This window comes from Dendropsophus ebraccatus, chromosome 3 (genome assembly GCF_027789765.1).
Source record: "Dendropsophus ebraccatus isolate aDenEbr1 chromosome 3, aDenEbr1.pat, whole genome shotgun sequence".
NCBI classification, from domain to species: Eukaryota; Metazoa; Chordata; class Amphibia; order Anura; family Hylidae; genus Dendropsophus; species Dendropsophus ebraccatus.
Window position 1 is genome coordinate 120,840,092 of NC_091456.1, and position 19,801 is coordinate 120,859,892.

The 19,801-nt window shown below is 46.0% G+C and overlaps 1 protein-coding gene across 2 annotated transcripts in view; it reads left to right on the plus strand.

The window, feature by feature from the left end:
* CIB3 (calcium and integrin binding family member 3) overlaps nucleotides 1-1,296 on the plus strand; it is a 185,169-nt gene extending 183,873 nt beyond the window's left edge. For both annotated transcript variants that reach the window (XM_069964543.1, XM_069964544.1), the window contains exon 6: nucleotides 1,221-1,296. In XM_069964543.1, the coding sequence (XP_069820644.1) occupies nucleotides 1,221-1,242 (22 nt within the window). In that variant the 3' untranslated portion in view covers nucleotides 1,243-1,296. The remainder of the gene's footprint in view (nucleotides 1-1,220) is intronic.
* Nucleotides 1,297-19,801: the final 18,505 nt, after the last annotated feature.

A 19,801-nucleotide genomic window follows, 5' to 3' on the forward strand; every position in this document is an offset into this window, starting at 1 on the left:
GCGGTTGACCGTGGGGCCGGGCTGCGACGATTTGTTAAAAGATCGATTTGTTAAAAGATGGCAGTAGTACATTAATAATTACAAAATTCTAGTACTTCTTTTGCCAGTTTGCCAATATCCATAAACCATACAGGTGCGAACAAGTAGCAGGACGCATTTCGGCAACCACCTTTCTCAGCTGCCTCTGTTGAGAAAGGTGGTTGCCGAAATGCTTCCTGCTACTTGTCCACACCTGTATGGTTTATGACTAGTGAATAAATTTTGAAGATTGCAATATTGGTGAGTGCCAGGATTTACTATTGAATTGCACAATAATGACCTACCTACATTTCGGATTATAGATAGTTTAAGGTGTTGAAACAAATTATACAGGAAATTATGCACTGAAGCATTTTTTTTCAATAAGTAATTTTTATGCAAAATTTTTCACATAGTTAAGGTAAAGCTTTATTCACATTGATGATTTGTTCTGTTCTTTCAGCATTTTTAATGGGAACAAGTAGTAGTGCTATTTTTGGAATCAAGCACATCAGAAACCTCATGGTTTCTCTTATGTATCAATGGGATCAATCTGAATTCAATCCCTTTCAAAACTGATCTATCATGCCTTTTATAGATCTGTAAAAAACTGAATCCATTGCAGAATTGTAATCTAAGCCTAAGCCTAAATCTAAGTGCTTAATTTGGCTATGTTCACACAGCATCAAAAATAGAGAAAAGGCGGCCGCTTTTGCAATTTTAAGACACATCCATAATTACCACAATTTAACTGACTGCAATGCGATTCATTGCAGTCAATGGGAAGACGGACGTCCAATGCACACAGTGTATTGAATAACGGACTTTATCACCACGGATGTAAAAAAAAATGAGCATGACAATTATTTTCGAATGCCTTTGCAAACAGCGGCCGTTTTTTACTAGTTGCTCACACCCCGCTTTCTTTTGGCACCGTTCTTTCTCCGTTTTTGCTATTAAATTCAGTGGACTTTTCAATTAAGCCACACCCAAAGGCTAGTTAGTAACCCCAAACTAGAATAATATACCAGCTGCTGTTATTGCACTAAGGGAAGGTAAGACAGCTAAATGACGTTCGTTATTTTAGACTCAAAATAACGGACGTCATTTTTAACGGAGCTGAAAAAACGTTGCGTGAATATAGCCTTTGTCATATAAATGGTAAAATAATTAATATATATATATGTTTGTTTTTTCAACAGCACATTTCATATCCGGATTTAAAGCCTTCTTGCAGTGAATAGCTGTTGACTTTTATGCCTACATTTTATATTGTACAGTACAAATTTAAAGACTTTTCATGGAAGTTTTAAAATAATACAATTTATCATTAATTTTTTAGTAAAATTTCTCATTATTGTGTTTCTGTTTGAGCTACGGCAACATTAAAGTGCTAACATTAATCGAACCAACCAGTGATGCATTTTTTCACTTGAATGAAGTACTACCTGCTACAATCTAAGGCCATGGTCACATGAAGTATAACACCGGCCTTCCTGTGACCTGGTCGGGGTTACTGAAGATCATCCCAGCCGGTACTGCATTACCAGGCGGATGATCTTGATTTCTGATAAATTGCGATGCAGGCGCATCAGTGCGCACCCCCATCTCAATTCAACGCCGCACACAATGGAGTGTGTGGCCGGAGCCGCACGCTCCATTGTGTGAACTTCTCACTCCCATCTCCAAGACTTCTCTCGTGCTGCACCATTTCTCTGGAACCCCCTACCCATAGACCTCAGACTGATACCCAATTCTCAATGTTTCGAGCCCTGAAGACTCATCTTTTTAGGCTTGCTTATAACATTCAAACAGAAAAGGATCCACAAATCAATCAAAAATAAATATTATTGTAATCATAGTTACATAGTTAATACGGTTGAAAAAAGACACATGTCCATCAAGTTTAACCAAGGAGGGGATGGATACAGGGAAGGGGGAGGGGTGATAGGTTCTATACATATGCATTTATATTATTTTGGTCTAAGAACTTGTCTAGCCCTGTTTTAAAGCCCTCTACTGTTTGTGCTGTGACCAGATCCTGTGGTAGACTGTTCCACAGATTCACAGTTCTCATGGTAAAGAAGGCTTGTCGCCTCCGGAGATTGAACCTTTTTTTCTCCAGGCGGAGGCAGTGCCCCCTTGTCCTTTGAGGGGGTTTTACCTGGAACATCTTTTCCCCATATCTCTTGTAGGGGCCATTTATATATTTAAATAAGTTAATCATATCTCCCCTTAAACGTCTCTTCTCCAGACTAAACAAATGTAATTCTTTTAATCTCTCCTCATAACTAAGATGCTCCATTCCCCTTATTAGTTTAGTTGCCCGTCTTTGTACCCTCTCCAGCTCTAGAACATCCTTTTTATGAATCGGGTTCCAAAACTGGACGGCATACTCCAGATGAGGCCGCACCAAAGCTTTATAAAGCGGTAATATTATATCCCTGTCCCGTGAGTCCAGGCCTGTTTTAATGCATGACAATATCCTGCTGGCCTTAGAAGCCACTGACTGACATTGTGTGCTGTTCTGTAGTCTATTATCTACAAGTACACCCAGATCCTTCTCCGTCAGCGACTCTCCCAGAGTAACTCCCCCCAGGACATATGATGCATGTGGGTTATTAGTACCCAGGTGCATAACTTTACATTTATCCACATTGAACCTCATTTGCCAAGTGGACGCCCAAACACTCAGTGTGTCTAAGTCATCCTGTAACATCTGCACATCCTCCATAGACTGTACTGTACTAGAAAGCTTGGTGTCATCTGCAAAGATAGAAACATTGCTGTTAATTCCATTCTCAATATCATTAATAAACAAGTTAAACACAAGAGGGCCCAGTACTGACCCTTGGGGTACACCACTTATTACCGGGGACCATTCGGAGTAGGAATCATTGACCATTACTCTCTGGGTACGATTATTAAGCCAGTTTTCAATCCAGTTACACATTAAATTTTCCAAACCGATAGACTTTAACTTACCCATCAGACGTCCATGAGGAACTGTGTCAAACGCTTTTGCAAAATCCAGGTACACGATATCCACAGCCGCGCCGCCATCCAGGCTTCTACTTACCTCTTCATAGAAACATATTAGGTTGGTTTGACAGCTTCTGTCCTTAGTAAAACCATGCTGGTTATCACTTATAATACTATTAGCCACTACATATTCCTGGATGTAGTCTCTTATAAGCCCCTCAAATAGTTTCCCCACAATGGACGTTAAGCTTACGGGTCTATAGTTACCTGGGGAAGTTCGAGAGCCCTTTTTGAAGATCGGCATTACATTTGCCTTACGCCAGTCCCTCGGCACAATACCAGTAAGCAAAGAATCACGGAATATTTCATACAAGGGTAGAAAAATTACAGAACTGAGTTCCCTAAGAACTCTGGGGTGCAGTCCATCAGGCCCTGGAGCTTTGGTTACATTGAATTTGTTTAATTTATCTTGGACCATATCTATAGTAAACCAGTTCAGTACATTACATGTGTTAGCAGCACTGGCCCCACCCACCTCAGTACTGGCCCCACCCACCACAGCTCCATCCTCTTTTGTATATACAGAACTGAAGAACCCATTAAGTAACTCAGCTTTCTCCTGATCCCCAGTTATTAATTCCCCTTCACCATTATTTAGGGGTCCTACATGCTCTAACCTTGGTTTTTTTGCATTAATATATTTGAAGAATATTTTGGGGTTTCTTTTGCTTTCTATAGCTACCTGCCTTTCATTGTGAATTTTTGCTGCTTTTATTACATTTTTACAGATTTTATTGACTTCTTTGTAATGTTTAAATGCCACAGCTGACCCCTCTGATTTATATTTTTTTGAATGCCCCTTTTTTCTCATTTATAGCCCCTCTAACCTCGGTTGTAAGCCATGTGGGATTGGATTTTAACCGTTTATATTTGTTACCCATAGGAATATATTTGGCAGTACAGTTATTTAATGTGGATTTGAAGATTTCCCATTTATTAGCTGTATCAGTATGTGACAGCAGCCGCTCCCAGTCTATGCCCTGAAGTTCTGCCCTTAACCCAGGAAAATTGGCCCTTTTAAAATTAAGAGTTTTTGCCCTCCCAACATGTTTTTCTTTTCTACACTTTAAGCTAAAAGTCACTATATTGTGGTCACTATTACCCAGGTGTTCATGGACAGTGACATCCCCAACCAGCTTAGCGTTGTTAGAAATAACCAGATCCAACAAGGCATCACTTCTAGTTGGCTCCTCCACAAACTGGCCCAGAAAATTATCCTGCAGTAGGTTAAGAAATTCCCTCCCCTTTGTGGTTTTAGCTGAACCATGACTCCAATCTATATCTGGGTAGTTGAGGTCCCCCATTACCACTACTGTTCCCTCCCGGGCAGCCCGCTCTATTTGTCTATTCAACTGGCCATCTACCTCCTCAGTAATGTTGGGGGGGTCTATAGATTACACCAAGAATAATTTTTTCACTCTTTACCTCCTTCTGTAGTTCTACCCATAATGCTTCCACTTCATCACAGTCATCTCCCACTATTGCATCTTTTACACTCACTTTAATATCATTTCTGACATACAGACATACTCCTCCTCCCCTTCTGCCCACCCGGTCCCTTCTGAACAACGTAAATCCCTGAATATTGACAGCCCAGTCATGTGAGGAGTCCAGCCATCGTTATTTAAATAATTAATACTTAATAAAATTCATTAAAACAATGAAAAAAGATGAAACAGAACCATACAATAAAGAAATTGGTGAGGGGACATACATATATACTTATGGAATAATATATTGCACATGCATAGAGAATGCTCATAGAAAAAAGTATAGATGTTGTAATGCAGGCAGCCTCCACTAGATGGTGAACAAATACAAATGCAGGAAGTAAGACATAGAATAGCAAGAGAAAAATATTTTTTTCTTCAAAAAGACAAAAACCTATAAAGTGCCAAGGGTACTGGATAGGTACCAAACAACAGGTGAAGTCACCCAATCATGTTACATGTATACTAACCCAGGAGGATGCGTGTATTCAGCCAAGTCCCTCTCACCCACTCACCCTACGTACGTTTCGCTTAGCTTTATCAAGGGATGTGATCTACATGTTATGGTAGAATGAAGGACGCCATTACAAAGTACAACTATTCCTGTAAAAAAACAAGCCCCACATAACCCTGTAGATAGAAAAATGAAAGTGCTAGAGCTCTTTGAAGGGGAGGAGGAGGAGGAGGAGGAGGTGAAGGAGGAAAAAACGAAAACACAAAAATTAACATTTGCGCAATCCACTGGGTCATTTTGGGCTTGATCCTCAAAGGGTTAATATGGGGATCTCAAATTATTACATTTTATTTAAAATAAATAAAAGTAAGGGTTTTTTTTGTTTGTTTTTTTAATTCAGATGAATAATAAGCCAATAATTTCTCATTGTATCAAAATATATGTACTGAGGGGTGCTTCAATGCTTACTACATACTGTTTGATTTCAGTGTATGAAGCAGAGGCATATGCAATACATTCCCACTAGTATTGACTGCATACAGAAATTTTATTAACATGATGTTAGCTATATAGCCCTAAATGAGTTAGTAAAAATTAAAGTTATAGGTATATTTAACCCCTTCCTGACTGCACCATGTAAATTAGCATGACGAGCAAGGAGTTGAGCCCACTGCATACATGGTGATGTGTTGCAGTACCGCTGAATGATTAACTTTACGCCACAGTCTTTTAAAGGCACAGTACACTTTATATACAGTCCTTGTTTACAAGGGGCGGTTCTTAGCTTGAGACTTTGGTTTGTAAACTTCTGCTTCAGCAGGCAGACTAGAAGAAGAGTAGAAAAAATACTTGGGCTTTTAGGAAGTCTATTAAAGGACACTTTAGGTACACTTTTTGCTTGGTTACAAGTGACAAGGTAACAAGGTGAACTGCCTAGAGGGGACCTGTCCAAATAGCAAGGCACTCAGCTATAGGGAGTTCTAGCAACCTTGGCTCACGTCGCAATGACTAGTGATGAGCGAACAATAAAATTGAGTTTGAGTTGAACCTCAAACAATAGTGAAGTTCGGTTTGAAGTTCAATTTGAACTCGAACTCGAACCCCATTAAAGTCAATGGGAGATGTTCGGGTTAATTTTGACACCTATTCAGGCGACGGGAAGCTGAAATTACCATCCAGAAGAGGAAACTGGATATATGGAACAACTTAGTGAAGAAAATTTGTCTCATTTAGTGATGAGCGAATAGTATGCTATTCGCGCTAAAATTAAACATATGCTTCAATTTTAGTTCATCACTAGTGTTAGATGCATCCAGGCATGCTTCTCCTGCAAACAGCACCCACCGCTAACTGTGTGTGTGTGTGTGTGTTATTTGGTCAGAGACATTCTACAGTGGTGTGGTTGTCATAGAAACCATGTAAGAGACCATGTAATTTAAATGTTCACATTTTAAATCCTTTAAAGAGTATCTAAGAGAAGGCAAATTTAAATTAAATTAAATGGAAAAACCACCCACTACTACCACCTCTACTGACCTGATTGATCCTGCCTGCCAAACAGTGACTTTTTCGACCTAAAAACTAAAAATTGATTTTGTGGCCCTTGGGAGTATTCAATTTGCAAAACACAGCAATCACTGAGTTCAAGGAGATCAGTGAAAAAATTCCAATGTAGTACTCAAACAAGAGTCTCCACTGATGCCCCCAAAATTTCAGTATGCAAAAAAGGAGTCCGTGGAGCCTCGGTTGCGAGTCTTAAAACACGGGAATAGCCAGATATCCCTAGCCTGTTGCCAGGGGGTTCCCCCGACCTTGGCAGAGTGGAGGGCTTTAGTGGATAGAATATGTAGCTATGAGAAATGCCTCGCTAGAACCAACTCTAACAAAGCTTTGCGAAAGTATGATAGATTATGATCTAAATGGACTAGTAACCGGCTGTGAGGGGTCTTTTCCTTTTTATTCTTTTCTTGGTTGCTTCCTTTCTCTCTGCCTTGGTCCTTTTTTCTCTCTCACCCGGAAGGGTAGTGGGGTGGGGTGGGTTGGGGGTTAGGGGGATAATCGCTTTCTGGATATGGGTCAGATCTTGTTATAAGAGGGGTAAGTGGGGAAATGTTTTTGGCTCTCACTAAGCCTTCCTGTGCTGGTTTCTATTTTATCTATGTCATCTGTCTATGTTCTGTGATATAAAATAAAAGAATTTGTAAAATAAATAAACAAAAAAAAAAAAAGAAATAAGAAAATATCCTGATCACACTAGTTTTTGGAGGTTGTTATATGCAGTCTGTGGGTAAGTGCACTGGCGGACATACCGGTTTGGCTGCAGAGAGGCCCCAAGGGGGACAGGGGCCCGCCGCCAGCTTAGTTGTCCCCGTTTCAGCATCCCTAGAAACTGCGGCTCTGCAGCTTCTAGGGATGAACTGCGGCTATAATCCGTGTCGGCTGGGTCGGGGCCCCAGCCCAGCACCTGCAGACGCACACACACTGATTGTCCCAGGTCCCAGGTTACAATCAGTGTGTGTGCCATCGGTCGTGTTACTGAGGGCCCCCAACCTTGTCCCTCTGTGACAGGAGAAGACGGGGTGTCTTCTCCTGTCACAGAGGGACAAGGTTGGGGGCCCTCAGTAACACTGTACACTAACACTAACACTGTAATCCTCTCCTCTGTATTGTATCTCCGGCATCTGCTGGGTTGACAGGCCAGGCCAGGTTTCGCTTTCTCCCCCTTTCACCATGGGGGCTTTATACAGCAGGGGGCATTGTTACTATAGGGGGTCAAAACAGGGGCATTACTCCTATATAAAGCACAGCTAGGGGAACTATTACTTTATGGGGGCACAGCAGGGTGTCAGGGAGTCCTGGGGTCCGGGAAGATGGCAGTCCCTTCTCTCGACCCGCAACCCCTGTCCCTACCTGCTTGCCCCCCTAGGCTAAACCCTAGGGCAGCAACTGGGCGACAGTCCTTAGCCTAACTAGGGATACGGGGAGGTAACAGAACACACAGACAGGTATATACGAACAGGTCAGGCAGTCCGAGTCGGCAACAGGAGGTCACGTCAAAATCCAAATCAGCAAACAAAGGGTAAACAGAGTCCGGTCCAAGGTCAAGCACAAGAGGTAACGCAGTACAGAGGATGAGGCAGAGGCGAAGTCCAAGTCCAAATGTCAAATAACAAGCAGAACAGTAAGATATGCTGGTGTAGCTGGAGACCAAACATACACTGGCAATTACAGGGAGTAATTCACCAGCTTAAATGCTACCAGAGCTCCCGCCCCAGCCCCTGATAGGAGCAAGGAGTCTGACAGCAGCATGAGACACCAATAGCAGCCAGAGAGCCCTCCCCTGTACTCAGACAGGAGCAAGCCTCAGGAGAATGCAACACCTGAAGGCTTAACCCCACGAGCACCAGAGAGGAGTCAGGAGAAGCATGAAGCCGGGTGTTGGCTCCCTGTCAGCATAGTATGAAGTGTGTGAATCAGGTCAAAGGGATAGGGCGTCGGCTGGTTCTTCCAGCTGAATTCACACACAGGGAACAAACTCTAACAGTACCCCCCCTCCCACGGGGAAACACCGAACCCCTAAGGCTAGGAGCCGGTTTGAGCGAAAAGGCCCTGTGGAATAGACGGATTAAACGTGGAGCATGAACATCCCTGGCAGGGACCCACGTTCTTTCCTCAGGGCCAAACCCACGCCAATGCACCAGATATTGCAGCGAACGTCTGACTCGCCTAGAGTAAACGATTTTCTCAACTTCAAATTTAAGTTCTCCCTGCACCAACACGGGAGAGGGTGGGTCATGGGTGGGCAATACCGGAACAACATATTTCTTGAGCAAACATTTATGGAACACATTATGAACTTTCCAAGAACTGGCAAGAGATAACTTATAGGCAACAGGATTGATGGCCTGTAAAATGGTAAATGGACCAACATACCGAGGAGCAAGTTTCAAAGAGGGAACTTTTAATTTTAGATTTTTTGAGGAAAGTAAAACCTGATCCCGAACAACAAATGGTGCAGAGATGGTGCGTCTCTTATTGGTGTTCAGTACGAGCCTTTCCTGGGTACCCTGAAGGTTCTTCAGAACCCGGGCCCACACTGTGCACAGTTCATCAGTGGAAACATTAGCCTGAGGTGTGTCAGATGCAGATGAAGAAAATGAAAACCGAGGGTGAAAACCATAATTGCAAAAGAAAGGTGAGGTTTGAGAGGAGGAATTAACATCATTATTAATGGCAAATTCAGCGAGAGGCAAGTAAGTGGACCATTGGGATTGGTTATCAGAAACAAAAAGACGGAGATATTGAATTACTTCTTGATTCATACGTTCTGTTTGCCCATTAGACTCTGGGTGAAATGCGGAATAAAATGATAAATTGACATTTAGATTTTTGCAAAAAGCTCGCCAAAAACGAGCTACGAATTGTACACCCCTATCCGATACACTATCCTCTGGAATCTCATGTAATCGAACAATTTCCTTGATAAAAATTTCAGACAACAACTTAGCATTTGGTAACTTACTCAACGGAACAAAATGAGCCATCTTCAAAAACCTGTCTACTATAACCCAGATCATTGTGTTGCCATGAGACAGTGGCAAATCGGTTATAAAATCCATAGACAGATGTGTCCAGAGTCTAGATGGAATGGGCAAGGGGAGAAGAGGACCTTCAGGACGTCTCCTGGGGTTCTTTCCCCTAGCACAGACCGGGCAGGCAGAAACAAATAACTTAACACCCCGGCCATGCGTGGCCACCAATACACCCTGGACAGGAGCTCCTGAGTACCCCTAATACCTGGATGACCAGCTAGAACTGAGCAATGTGTCTCCTCTAGAACTTTCAACCTGAGAGACAAAGGGACAAATAATTTGCCTTCCGGAAGGGCTTCAGGAGCAGATTCTTGGGCTGCTTCAATAAGTGGAGAAAGATCGGAGGAGACGGCTGCTAGAACTACTCCTGGGGAGAGGATGTTCTCAGGTTCAGTATCTGCTGGTTCAAGGGAGCCAAAACTTCTAGATAACGAGTCAGCTTTGACATTATTTGTACCAGGCCTGTAAGTGACCACAAAATTGAAACGAGAAAAAAATAATGCCCAACGGGCCTGACGAGAGTTTAAACTTTTGGCAGAGTCTAAATAAATGAGATTCTTATGGTCGGTAATAACTGCAATCTTGTGAACTGCACCTTCCAAACAATGCCTCCATTCCTCAAATGCCCACTTGATAGCAAGTAACTCCTGATTCCCAATGTCATAATTGCGTTCAGTTTCTGAGAACTTTTTAGAGAAGAAGGCGCAAGGTCTGAGATGGGTCAGAGTGGATGAACCTTGTGACAACACTGCCCCCACTCCAAACTCAGAAGCATTAACTTCTACAATAAAAGGACGAGTCAGATCAGGCTGAATGAGGACTGGTGCAGAGGAAAATGAGGCCTTCAGAGTAGTAAATGCCGTTAGGGCAGATGTGGTCCAGGCGCTCACATCTGCACCCTTCCTGGTTAAATCCGTTAAGGATTTTGCGATTACTGAAATTTTTTTTATAAACTTGCGGTAATAATTAGAAAAACCAAGGAATTGTTGTAAGGCCTTTAAAGTGGTAGGTTGTGCCCACTCAGTAATCGCTTTCAACTTAACTGGATCCATTTGCATATCTTGAGGTGTAATGATATACCCAAGAAAATAAATTTTTTGTACCCCAAACAAACACTTTTCAAATTTTGCGAACAATTTATTAGCTCTGAGACGATATAATACTTTACGTAAATGAGAACAGTGTGACTCCCAGTCAGGTGAAAAAACGAGAATATCATCAAGATATATAACCACACATGTACCAATTATATCATGAAAGATCGAATTCATAAAGCCCTGAAACACTGCAGGGGCGTTACAGAGTCCAAAAGGCATCACCAGGTATTCAAAGTGACCGAGAGGTGTATTAAAAGCAGTCTTCCACTCATCCCCTTCCCGGATGCGAATAAGATTGTATGCCCCGCGGAGATCCATTGGGCCCCTGCAACCTGGTTGAGAAGGTCAGGGATGAGAGGAAGTGCATACTGGTTCCTTACCGTAATTTTATTAAGCTCTTGGTAGTCTATGCAAGGTCTGAGTCCACCATCTTTTCCACGAAAAAGAACCCTGCCCTTTAGGTAACTTAGCGTTAGGTAACAAATCAATCTTACAGTCCCATTCACGATGTGGAGGTAAAATCTCAGATAACTGCTTAGAAAACACATCAGAGAAATCCGCAATGTATTCAGGTAATTGATCATTAACACAAACAGAGGTATTCAAACTAAGTTGTTTTATCTGACTGGCACACTGAGGACAGGGTTGTGTTCCCTCAACCATGGTAGGCCTAGTATTATATCAACTGACAAATTCTTCATTACCAAGAACGAACAGGTTTCTGAGTGCAAAGCTCCTACTGTGAGGTGCAATTTTGGAGTAGAAAACATCACCTGACCTGCATGCAGAGGGGTGGAGTCAACCCCAGAGACCTGGATAGAAGAAGAAAGCGGTACAAAAGAATTGACAATCTTAGTGGCAAAATCAAAATTTATGAAATTGGCTGCAGCGCCAGAATCCACAAATGCTAGCCCTGCACAGGAGAGCGAGTGATACTCTAGAGCAGTGTTTCTCAACCTGCGGTACGCAGGCTGAGGGGGTACGCCGGGAGGTGGGGGGAAAAAATTGTTTTGGGTGCCAGGACACTGCTATCACCCAGCAGTGTCCCAGCACCTATCCCCGCCGCTGCTCTCACATGCTTCCCCCAGCAGAAGCCTCACCAGCTTTCTGTAAGGTACGGGCAGGGCCGGCGTTAGGGGGGGGGGGGGGCAGGGCAAATGCCCAGGGCCCCCATCCCCCAGGGGCCCCCTCCCGCAGTTCCAGTAGGAGAGCGTCCTGCAGAGTCTGGCAGTGATCCCTGGCTGCTGCTATCAGGGGTCACGCAGAGGCTGCAGGACGCTGCTTGGTGTCTGCTCCGTGTGTGTGTAGCTCCCCCTCCCTCCAGCTCCTCTTACTGCACATGACTTCCTCCTCTGGTGTGGAGCTGTCGGGACGATGGAGGAGAGGATGACAGCCTGCTGCATGGTACATGAGGGGGATTCACCACTACACCCAGCATGCTAGACAGAGTAAGTATACTGTATATGTAGTGTGTAATGTGTATGAATGTAAGTGTATAATGGATGAATGTAGTGTGTGTTACATGTCCTGTGTATAGTGTATGGACTGGATGGTTTGTATCTGTATAATGTGTTTTCATGGATGTGTGAGTGTATGTATATGTATATATATATATATATATATATATATATATATATATATATTTATTAGTGTGTGTGTATTAGCACTGCTGTAGAAGTGAATAGACTGTTTATAGGAGCTGCAGCCATTCTCTGGCCTCATCAGTCCTATGTAATTGCTGCAGGTGACCACTGAGGCCGCTGATTGGCTGCAGCTCCTATGTATATAAGGCAATACGGTGTATTTTATTGAGAAAAATAATAAGGTGGTATTCAGTCCTTAGGTGGTGGTCACTGTATGCTGGTAATATTGGTCTGTATATAGTGTATATATAGTCATTACTGCCATAGATTGACTGCCACATAATGACACTATATACAGACCAATATTACCGCCATACAGTGACAACCACATAATGACTATACACACTATATACAGACCAAAAGTACAGCCATAGAGTGATCGCCACATAATATTGGTCTGGATACAGGGTCATTATGCAGTGGTCAATCTATGGCGGTAATATTGGTCTGTATATAGTGTGTATATAGAGTTATGTGGCGGTCACTCTATGGCGGTAATATTGGTCTGTATAAAGTGTCATCATGCAGTGGTCACTCTTTGGCATTAATATTGTTCTGTATATAGTGTATATATAGTCATTACTGCCATAGATTGACTACCACATAATGACACTATATACAGACCAATATTACCGCCATACAGTGACCACCACATAATGACTCTATATATACACTATATACAGACCAAAAGTACAGCCATAGAGTGACAGCCACATAATATTGGTCTGTATACAGTGTATAAAGAGTCATTCATTATACAGTGGAAAGTCTATAGCGGTAATATTGGTCTGTATATAGTGTATATAGAGTCATGCGGTGGTCACTCTATGGCAGTAATATTGGTCTGTATATAGTGTATATAGAGTCATTATGGGGCGGTCACTTTATGGTAATATTGGTCTGTATATAGTGTATATATAGAGTCATTATGGGGCGGTCACTTTATGGTGGTAATATTGGCCTATATATAGTAAAGTTTTCTTCAATAACGGTATGGAGGTAATATTTGGTCCTGATTATAGTGATTTTTTTATTTTATTTTTTTTAAAGCAATTCATATAAAAAGTTCTTGTGTTTACACCACTAGCGGCAGTCCTGGCATGTAGCGGCAGTCCCAGAATGTAGTGGCAGTCCTGGCATTTAGGGGCAGTCCTGACATGTAGCGACAGTCCCAGAATGTAGGGGCAGTCCTGACATAAAGTGGCAGTCCCGGCATGTAGCGGCAGTCCCAGAATGTAGCGGCAGTCCTGACATGTAGGGGCAGTCCCGGCATGTAGGGGCAGTCCCGGCATGTAGGGGCAGTCCCAGAATGTATGGGCAGTCCTGACATGTAGGGGCAGTCCTGGCATATAGCAGCAGTCCTGACATGTAGGGGCAGTCCTGGCATATAGCGGCAGTCCCGGCATGTAACCTTCTGAACTGAGTAAGGGGCCTAATACATGGAGCGAAAATAGTCCGAATCAGGACGCTATCGCTCTGTGAGGACACTGGGGAACATTATCAGGTAGTATATATCACAGACAAGGCCTGAGGACACCGGGGAACGTGATCAGGTAGTATATATCTTTATTGTTTACAGCAAGGATTGCACACACATCACTAATGATATACTGTATATATACACATAGGGGGAGATTTATCAAACATGGTGTAAAGTGAAACTGGCTCCGTTGCCCCTAGCAACCAATCAGATTCCACCATTCATTACTCAGATTCTAAGATGGTGGAATCTGATTGGTTGCTAGGGGCAACTGAGCCAATTCTTCTTTACACCAGTTTGATAAATCTCCTCCATAGCTTTTGCTGCATCATAAAAGAGCCATGTAGTAGGCTCTCTAAGCGAGCTCCATTCTACCCGATTGGCGCTCACTTCTGCAGAATATCAGGCCGTGTAATACGGCCTTAAAAGTGGCCGTACACTTCCAATAACTGCTGGCTGAACAATCCTTCAGCTGACAATTATCTCTCCCATTCGGTCCCGTCCTCCCCATACACAGAAATTTGCCACATCTAAGTGTTCCTGTGTTCTCAATGAGAGAGGAAAGCCATAGCCATACAGATCTGATGGCGGCTTATCTCTCTGAGAACAAAGAGGTTGGGCGTTGATTTTCCATCAAGCTCGACCCCCTATGTCCACTGATATCATCTGTCAGAGGACTGTCCAGAGAGCCCCATACACCTTACGCTGATGGCCAAAACCACCAGGAGCAACAGGTACCACCAACAAAAGAGTAACATGTATGGGGACCTTAAATTGTTGCTAAAATATTTCAGCATTTGGGGGCCCACCTTCAACTTTGCCCAGGGCCACATCTAGTCTAAAACCGGCCCTGGGTACGGTACTTGGTGAGGCTGCTGCTGGGGGAAGGATGAAGTCGGAGGTCACAGACCAGCAGCCTCGCAACTGACTGACTCTGAGGCCCTGCCGGTCCGGCCGCCTGCGAGGACATCAGCCTGCCGCCGCCGCTGCATCTCCATCAGCCTGTTCGGGATTCGTTCCCAGGCTGCCGCATATCCTCCTGCAGCCCCCAGCTGGACGCTGCAGCACGATCCAGCAGCCGCGGGGGAAGAGCGTGAGGCTGCCGGATCGGGTTGCAGCGTCCAGCCGGGGGCTGCAGGAGGATATGCGGCAGCCTGGGGACGAATCCCGAACAGGCTGCCTGAGGTGACCCGGCGGAGAGGAGAGGAGATGCGGCGGCGGCAGGCTGATGTCCCCGCAGGCGGCCGGACCGGCAGGGCCTCAGAGTCAGTCAGTTGCGAGGGGGTAGTGGTGCGCAAGTCTACCCCGCCCGGAGCTCCTGCATTGGAATGTGGACCAGGAGATGGGGCGCCCCCCATGTCCACCTGCCGCGCTTCTCCCCGGTCAAGCAGTGGTTTGTGGACCGGGAGATGGGGCCCCCCACGTCCTACGACTGACGCTGCTGCCTGTGGAAGTGGGTTGCCCGATCTCCCGGTCCACAATCCACTGCAGCAGAAGCCCCCGGCGGGGTAACCCGGCGCACCACTACATCTCCTCCCTACCCCCATCATCACCTCTGTACCCCCTCCACCTCCTTTCTACCCCATCATCACCTCTGTACCCCCTCCACCTCCTCTCTACCCCCATCATCACCTCTGTTCCCCCTCCACCTCCTCTCTACCCCCATCATCACCTCTGTTCCCCCTCCACCTCCTCTGTACCCCCATCATCTCCTCTCTCCCCGCTCCACCTCCTCTCTACCCCATCATCACCTCTGTTCCCCCTCCACCTCCTCTCTACCCCCATCATCTCCTCTCTCCCCCCTCCACCTCCTCTGTACCCCCATCATCACCTCTGTTCCCCCTCCACCTCCTCTCTACCCCCATCATCTCCTCTCTCCCCCCTCCACCTCCTCTGTACCCCCATCATCACCTCTGTTCCCCCTCCACCTCCTCTCTACCCCCATCATCACCTCTGTACCCCCTCCACCTCCTCTCTACCCCCATCATCACCTCTGTTCCCCCTCCACATCCTTTCGACCCCCATCATCACCTCTGTACCCCTTCCACCTCCTCTCTACCCCCATCACCTCTGTTCCCCCTCCACCTCCTCTCTACCCCATCATCACCTCTCTCCCCCCTCCACCTTCTCTCTACCCCCATCATCACCTCTCTCCCCCCTCCACCTCCTCTCTACCCACATCATCTCCTCTCTCCCCCCTCCACCTCCTCTCTACCCCCATCATCACCTCTGTAACCCTCCACCTCTTCTCTACCCCCATCATCACCTCTGTTCCCCCTCCACCTCCTCTCTACCCCCATCATCACCTCTGTACCCCCTCCACCTCCTCTCTACCCCCATCATCACCTCTGTACCCCCTCCACCTCCTCTCTACCCCCATCATCACCTCTGTACCCCTTCCACCTCCTCTCTACCCCCATCATCACCTCTGTTCCCCCTCCACCTCCTCTCTACCCCCATCATCACCTCTGTACCCTCAGCATCACCTCTGTACCCCCACCACCTCCTCTGTACCCCCATCATCTCCTCTGTACCCCCATCATCTCCTCTGTACCCCCTCCACCTCCTCTCTAACCCCATCATCTCCTCTCACCCCATCATCTCCTCCCTACCCCCATCATCTCCTCCGTACCCCCATCATCTCCTCTCTACCCCCATGACCATCACCTCCTCTCACCCCTCATCACCCATCACCCCTCTCCTCCTCTCTCCCGTCTTCCTCTCCCCCCTTCACCTACTCTCTCTTCCTCTCCCTTCTTCACCTCCTCTCTCCCCTGTCTTCCTCTCCCCCATCACCTCCTCTCTCCCCTGTATTCCTTCCCCTATTCACCTCCTCTCTCCCCTGTCTTCCTCCCTCATTCACCTCCTCTCTCTTCCTCTCCCTTCTTCACCTCCTCTCTCCGCTGACTTCCTCTTCCCATCACCTCCTCTCTCCCCTGTCTTCGTCCCCCATTCACCTCCTCTCTCTTCCTCTCCCCCTTCACCTCCTCTCTCTCCTTCACCTTCTCTCTCTTCCTCTCTCCCCTTCACCTCCTCTCTCTTCCTCTCCCCCATCACCTCCTCTCTCTTCCTCTCCCCCATCACCTCCTCTCTCTTCCTCTCCCCCATGACCTCCTTTCTCTTCCTCTCCCCCTTCACCTCCACTCCCCCCCACCACCTCTTCTTTCTTTCTTTCTTTCTTTCTTTCTTTCTTTCTTTCTTTCTTTCTTTCTTTCTTTCTTTCTTTCTTTCTTTCTTTCTTTCTTTCTTTCTTTCTTTCTTTCTTTCTTTCTTTCTTTCTTTCTTTCTTTCTTTCTTTCTTTCTTTCTTTCTTCCTCTCCGCCTTCACCTCTTCTTTCTTCCTCTCCCCCCGCCATCACCTCCTCTCTGTTCTTCTCCCCCTTCTCTCCCCTCAGACCTTACTCTCCCCTTGATCTCCTCGTGGCTCAGAGGCTGGAGAAGAGAACAAGACCCCCTCCATGGGCGGATAACGTGAGTATGAATTTTTTTTTGTTTGTTGGGGCAGGAGGGGGGGGGGGTAGAATGGTGGTCATTACTATGGGGGCAGGGCAGGGGGCATTATTACTATATGGGGGGTCATAGAAGGGGATATTATTTTTAAATGAGGGATCCTAAATACGAGGACAACCCACAGACCTACTCACTTTACAGCGCATGACACCAAACAGCAGAGTTATTACTATATGGGAGCCTATAGGTAGAAAAAGGAAGGGAAGTTAAAGGAAAACTGTGACGCCTAAGATGTCTGGCAGGTTCTCTGGCAAGAGGTAAATTGTAGCTGCGAGAAATCATCATGGTGGTCTGGGCCAGATGGAGAAACAAAGGAAAAGTGATGTCTGGCTACATGGGGAGGTATCTGGCTATAGAAGGAGGTATCTTAACTACATGGGGAGATGTCTGGCTGCAAGGGGGTATCTGGCTACATAGGGGGAGGTATCTGACTACATAGGGGGGAGGTATCTGGCTACATAGAGGGAAGTATCTGACTACATGGGGGTAGGTATCTGGCTACATAGGGGGATGTATCTAGCTACATAGGGGGAGGTATCTGACTACATAGGGGGAGGTATCTGGCTACATAGGGGGGAGGTATCTGGCTACATAGGGGGAGGTATCTTGCTACATAGAGGGAAGTATCTGGCTACATGGGGGAGTTATCTGGCTACATGGGGGTAGGTATCTGACTACATGGGGGGAGGTATCTGACTACATGGGGGGAGGTATCTGACTACATGGGGGGAGGTATCTGGCTACATAGAGGGAAGTATCTGACTACATAGGGGGAGGTATCTGGCTACATGGGGAGGTATCTGGCTACATGGGGGAGGTATCTGGCTACATGGGGGAGGTATCTGGCTACTTGGGGGAGGTATCTGGCTACATGGGGGAGGTATCTTGCTACATGGGGGGAGGTATCTGGCTACATGGTGGAGACGTAACTGGCTACATGGGGGAGAGGTATCTGGCTACATGGGGGAGAGGTATCTGGCTACATGGGGGAGAGGTATCTGACTACATGGGGGAGGTATCTGGCTACATGGGGGAGAGGTATCTGGCTACATGGGGGAGAGGTATCTGGCTACATGGGGGAGAGGTATCTGGCTACATGGGGGAGGTATCTGGCTACATGGGGGAGAGGTATCTGGCTACATGGGGGATAGGTATCTGGCTACATTGGAGGAGGTATTTGGCTTCATAGGGAGATATCTTGCTACATATAAGGAGGTATGTGGCTGCATAGGGGAGATATCTGGCTACATAGAAGAAGGACTCTTGACTACATGGGTGGAGGTATCTGGCTGCAGGGGGACATATCCATCTCTGTGGGTTATATCCCACCTGCTTCTCTGGCACCCGGTTCACTGACTGCAGGCTCAGCCAATCAGTGCACTGTCCCACTGTAACCACTGATTGGATGAGCGGGCTGTCAGTGAGCCGGGAGCCAGAGAAGCAGGTGGAAGTACAGGCAGGTAAGCAGGATCTGTTGAGGGCCGACAGCTAATTAGGTAAATAGGCTGTGGCTACATTCTCGCAGCAGATTGAAAATCCTCTGTGAGAATGCAGATACATAAGCCATAACAGTGCAGAGTATCGCAGTGGATTTTGCTGTGAAACGTACACGTAAATCTATCCTGGGCAATGTTATTAATGGATGGCTTCCTTGGGGGTACTCGGCTGGAGCATCTCGTCGCATGGGGGTACTTGGCTTGAAAAGGTTGAGAAACACTGCTCTAGAGTACAGGGCAGCAACAACTTATTAGGTTTAGAGACTACTTGAGCTTCCAGACTGTCTATGAGTTGGAGTCTCCCTGCTGTGGTACCTTTATTATTTGCAGGAAGCCAGGAACAGGTAGCAACCCTGTGATCTGAACCACCACAATACAGGCATAGATTGTATCTAAAACGGAAATCCCTCCGCTCCTGAGGAGTCATAGTATCCAGCTCCATGGGTTCAGCAGAAGGCTGAAACACAGTGCTGGCTAATGACGATGGAGGGGAGTGGACGGGACTAGACCTGTTGGAATACCTGGCCCTCAGGCGCCGATCCGCACGGATTGCCAAGGACATGGCCTCTTCAAGGGTTCTTGGCTCAGGATGGGCTATGATCCTTTAGGGCCAGATTGTTCCATCCAGACTCAGTACAGTACTGACGAAACTGTGTGCAGTAGTCTTCCGCCAAGCTCTGGCTTTGTCGAAGTGACATCAATAGGGCCACGGCATGAGCTTTACGGTCTGGTTCATCATATAGCAGACCTAGGGCAGAAAAGAAAGCATCCAAAGTCTGTCGGGTGGGGGAGTCAGAAGGTAGAGAAAACGCCCAGTTCTGGGGATCTCTTCTTAGTCTGGAAATGACAATCCCCACTCTCTGAGCCTCAGAGCCAGAAGAGTGGGGACGAAGGTCAAAGTATAATTTGCAACCTTCACGAAAAGCAAAAAACTGTCTCCTGTCTCCAGAAAAAAAATCAGGTAAGTCGGTATGTGGTT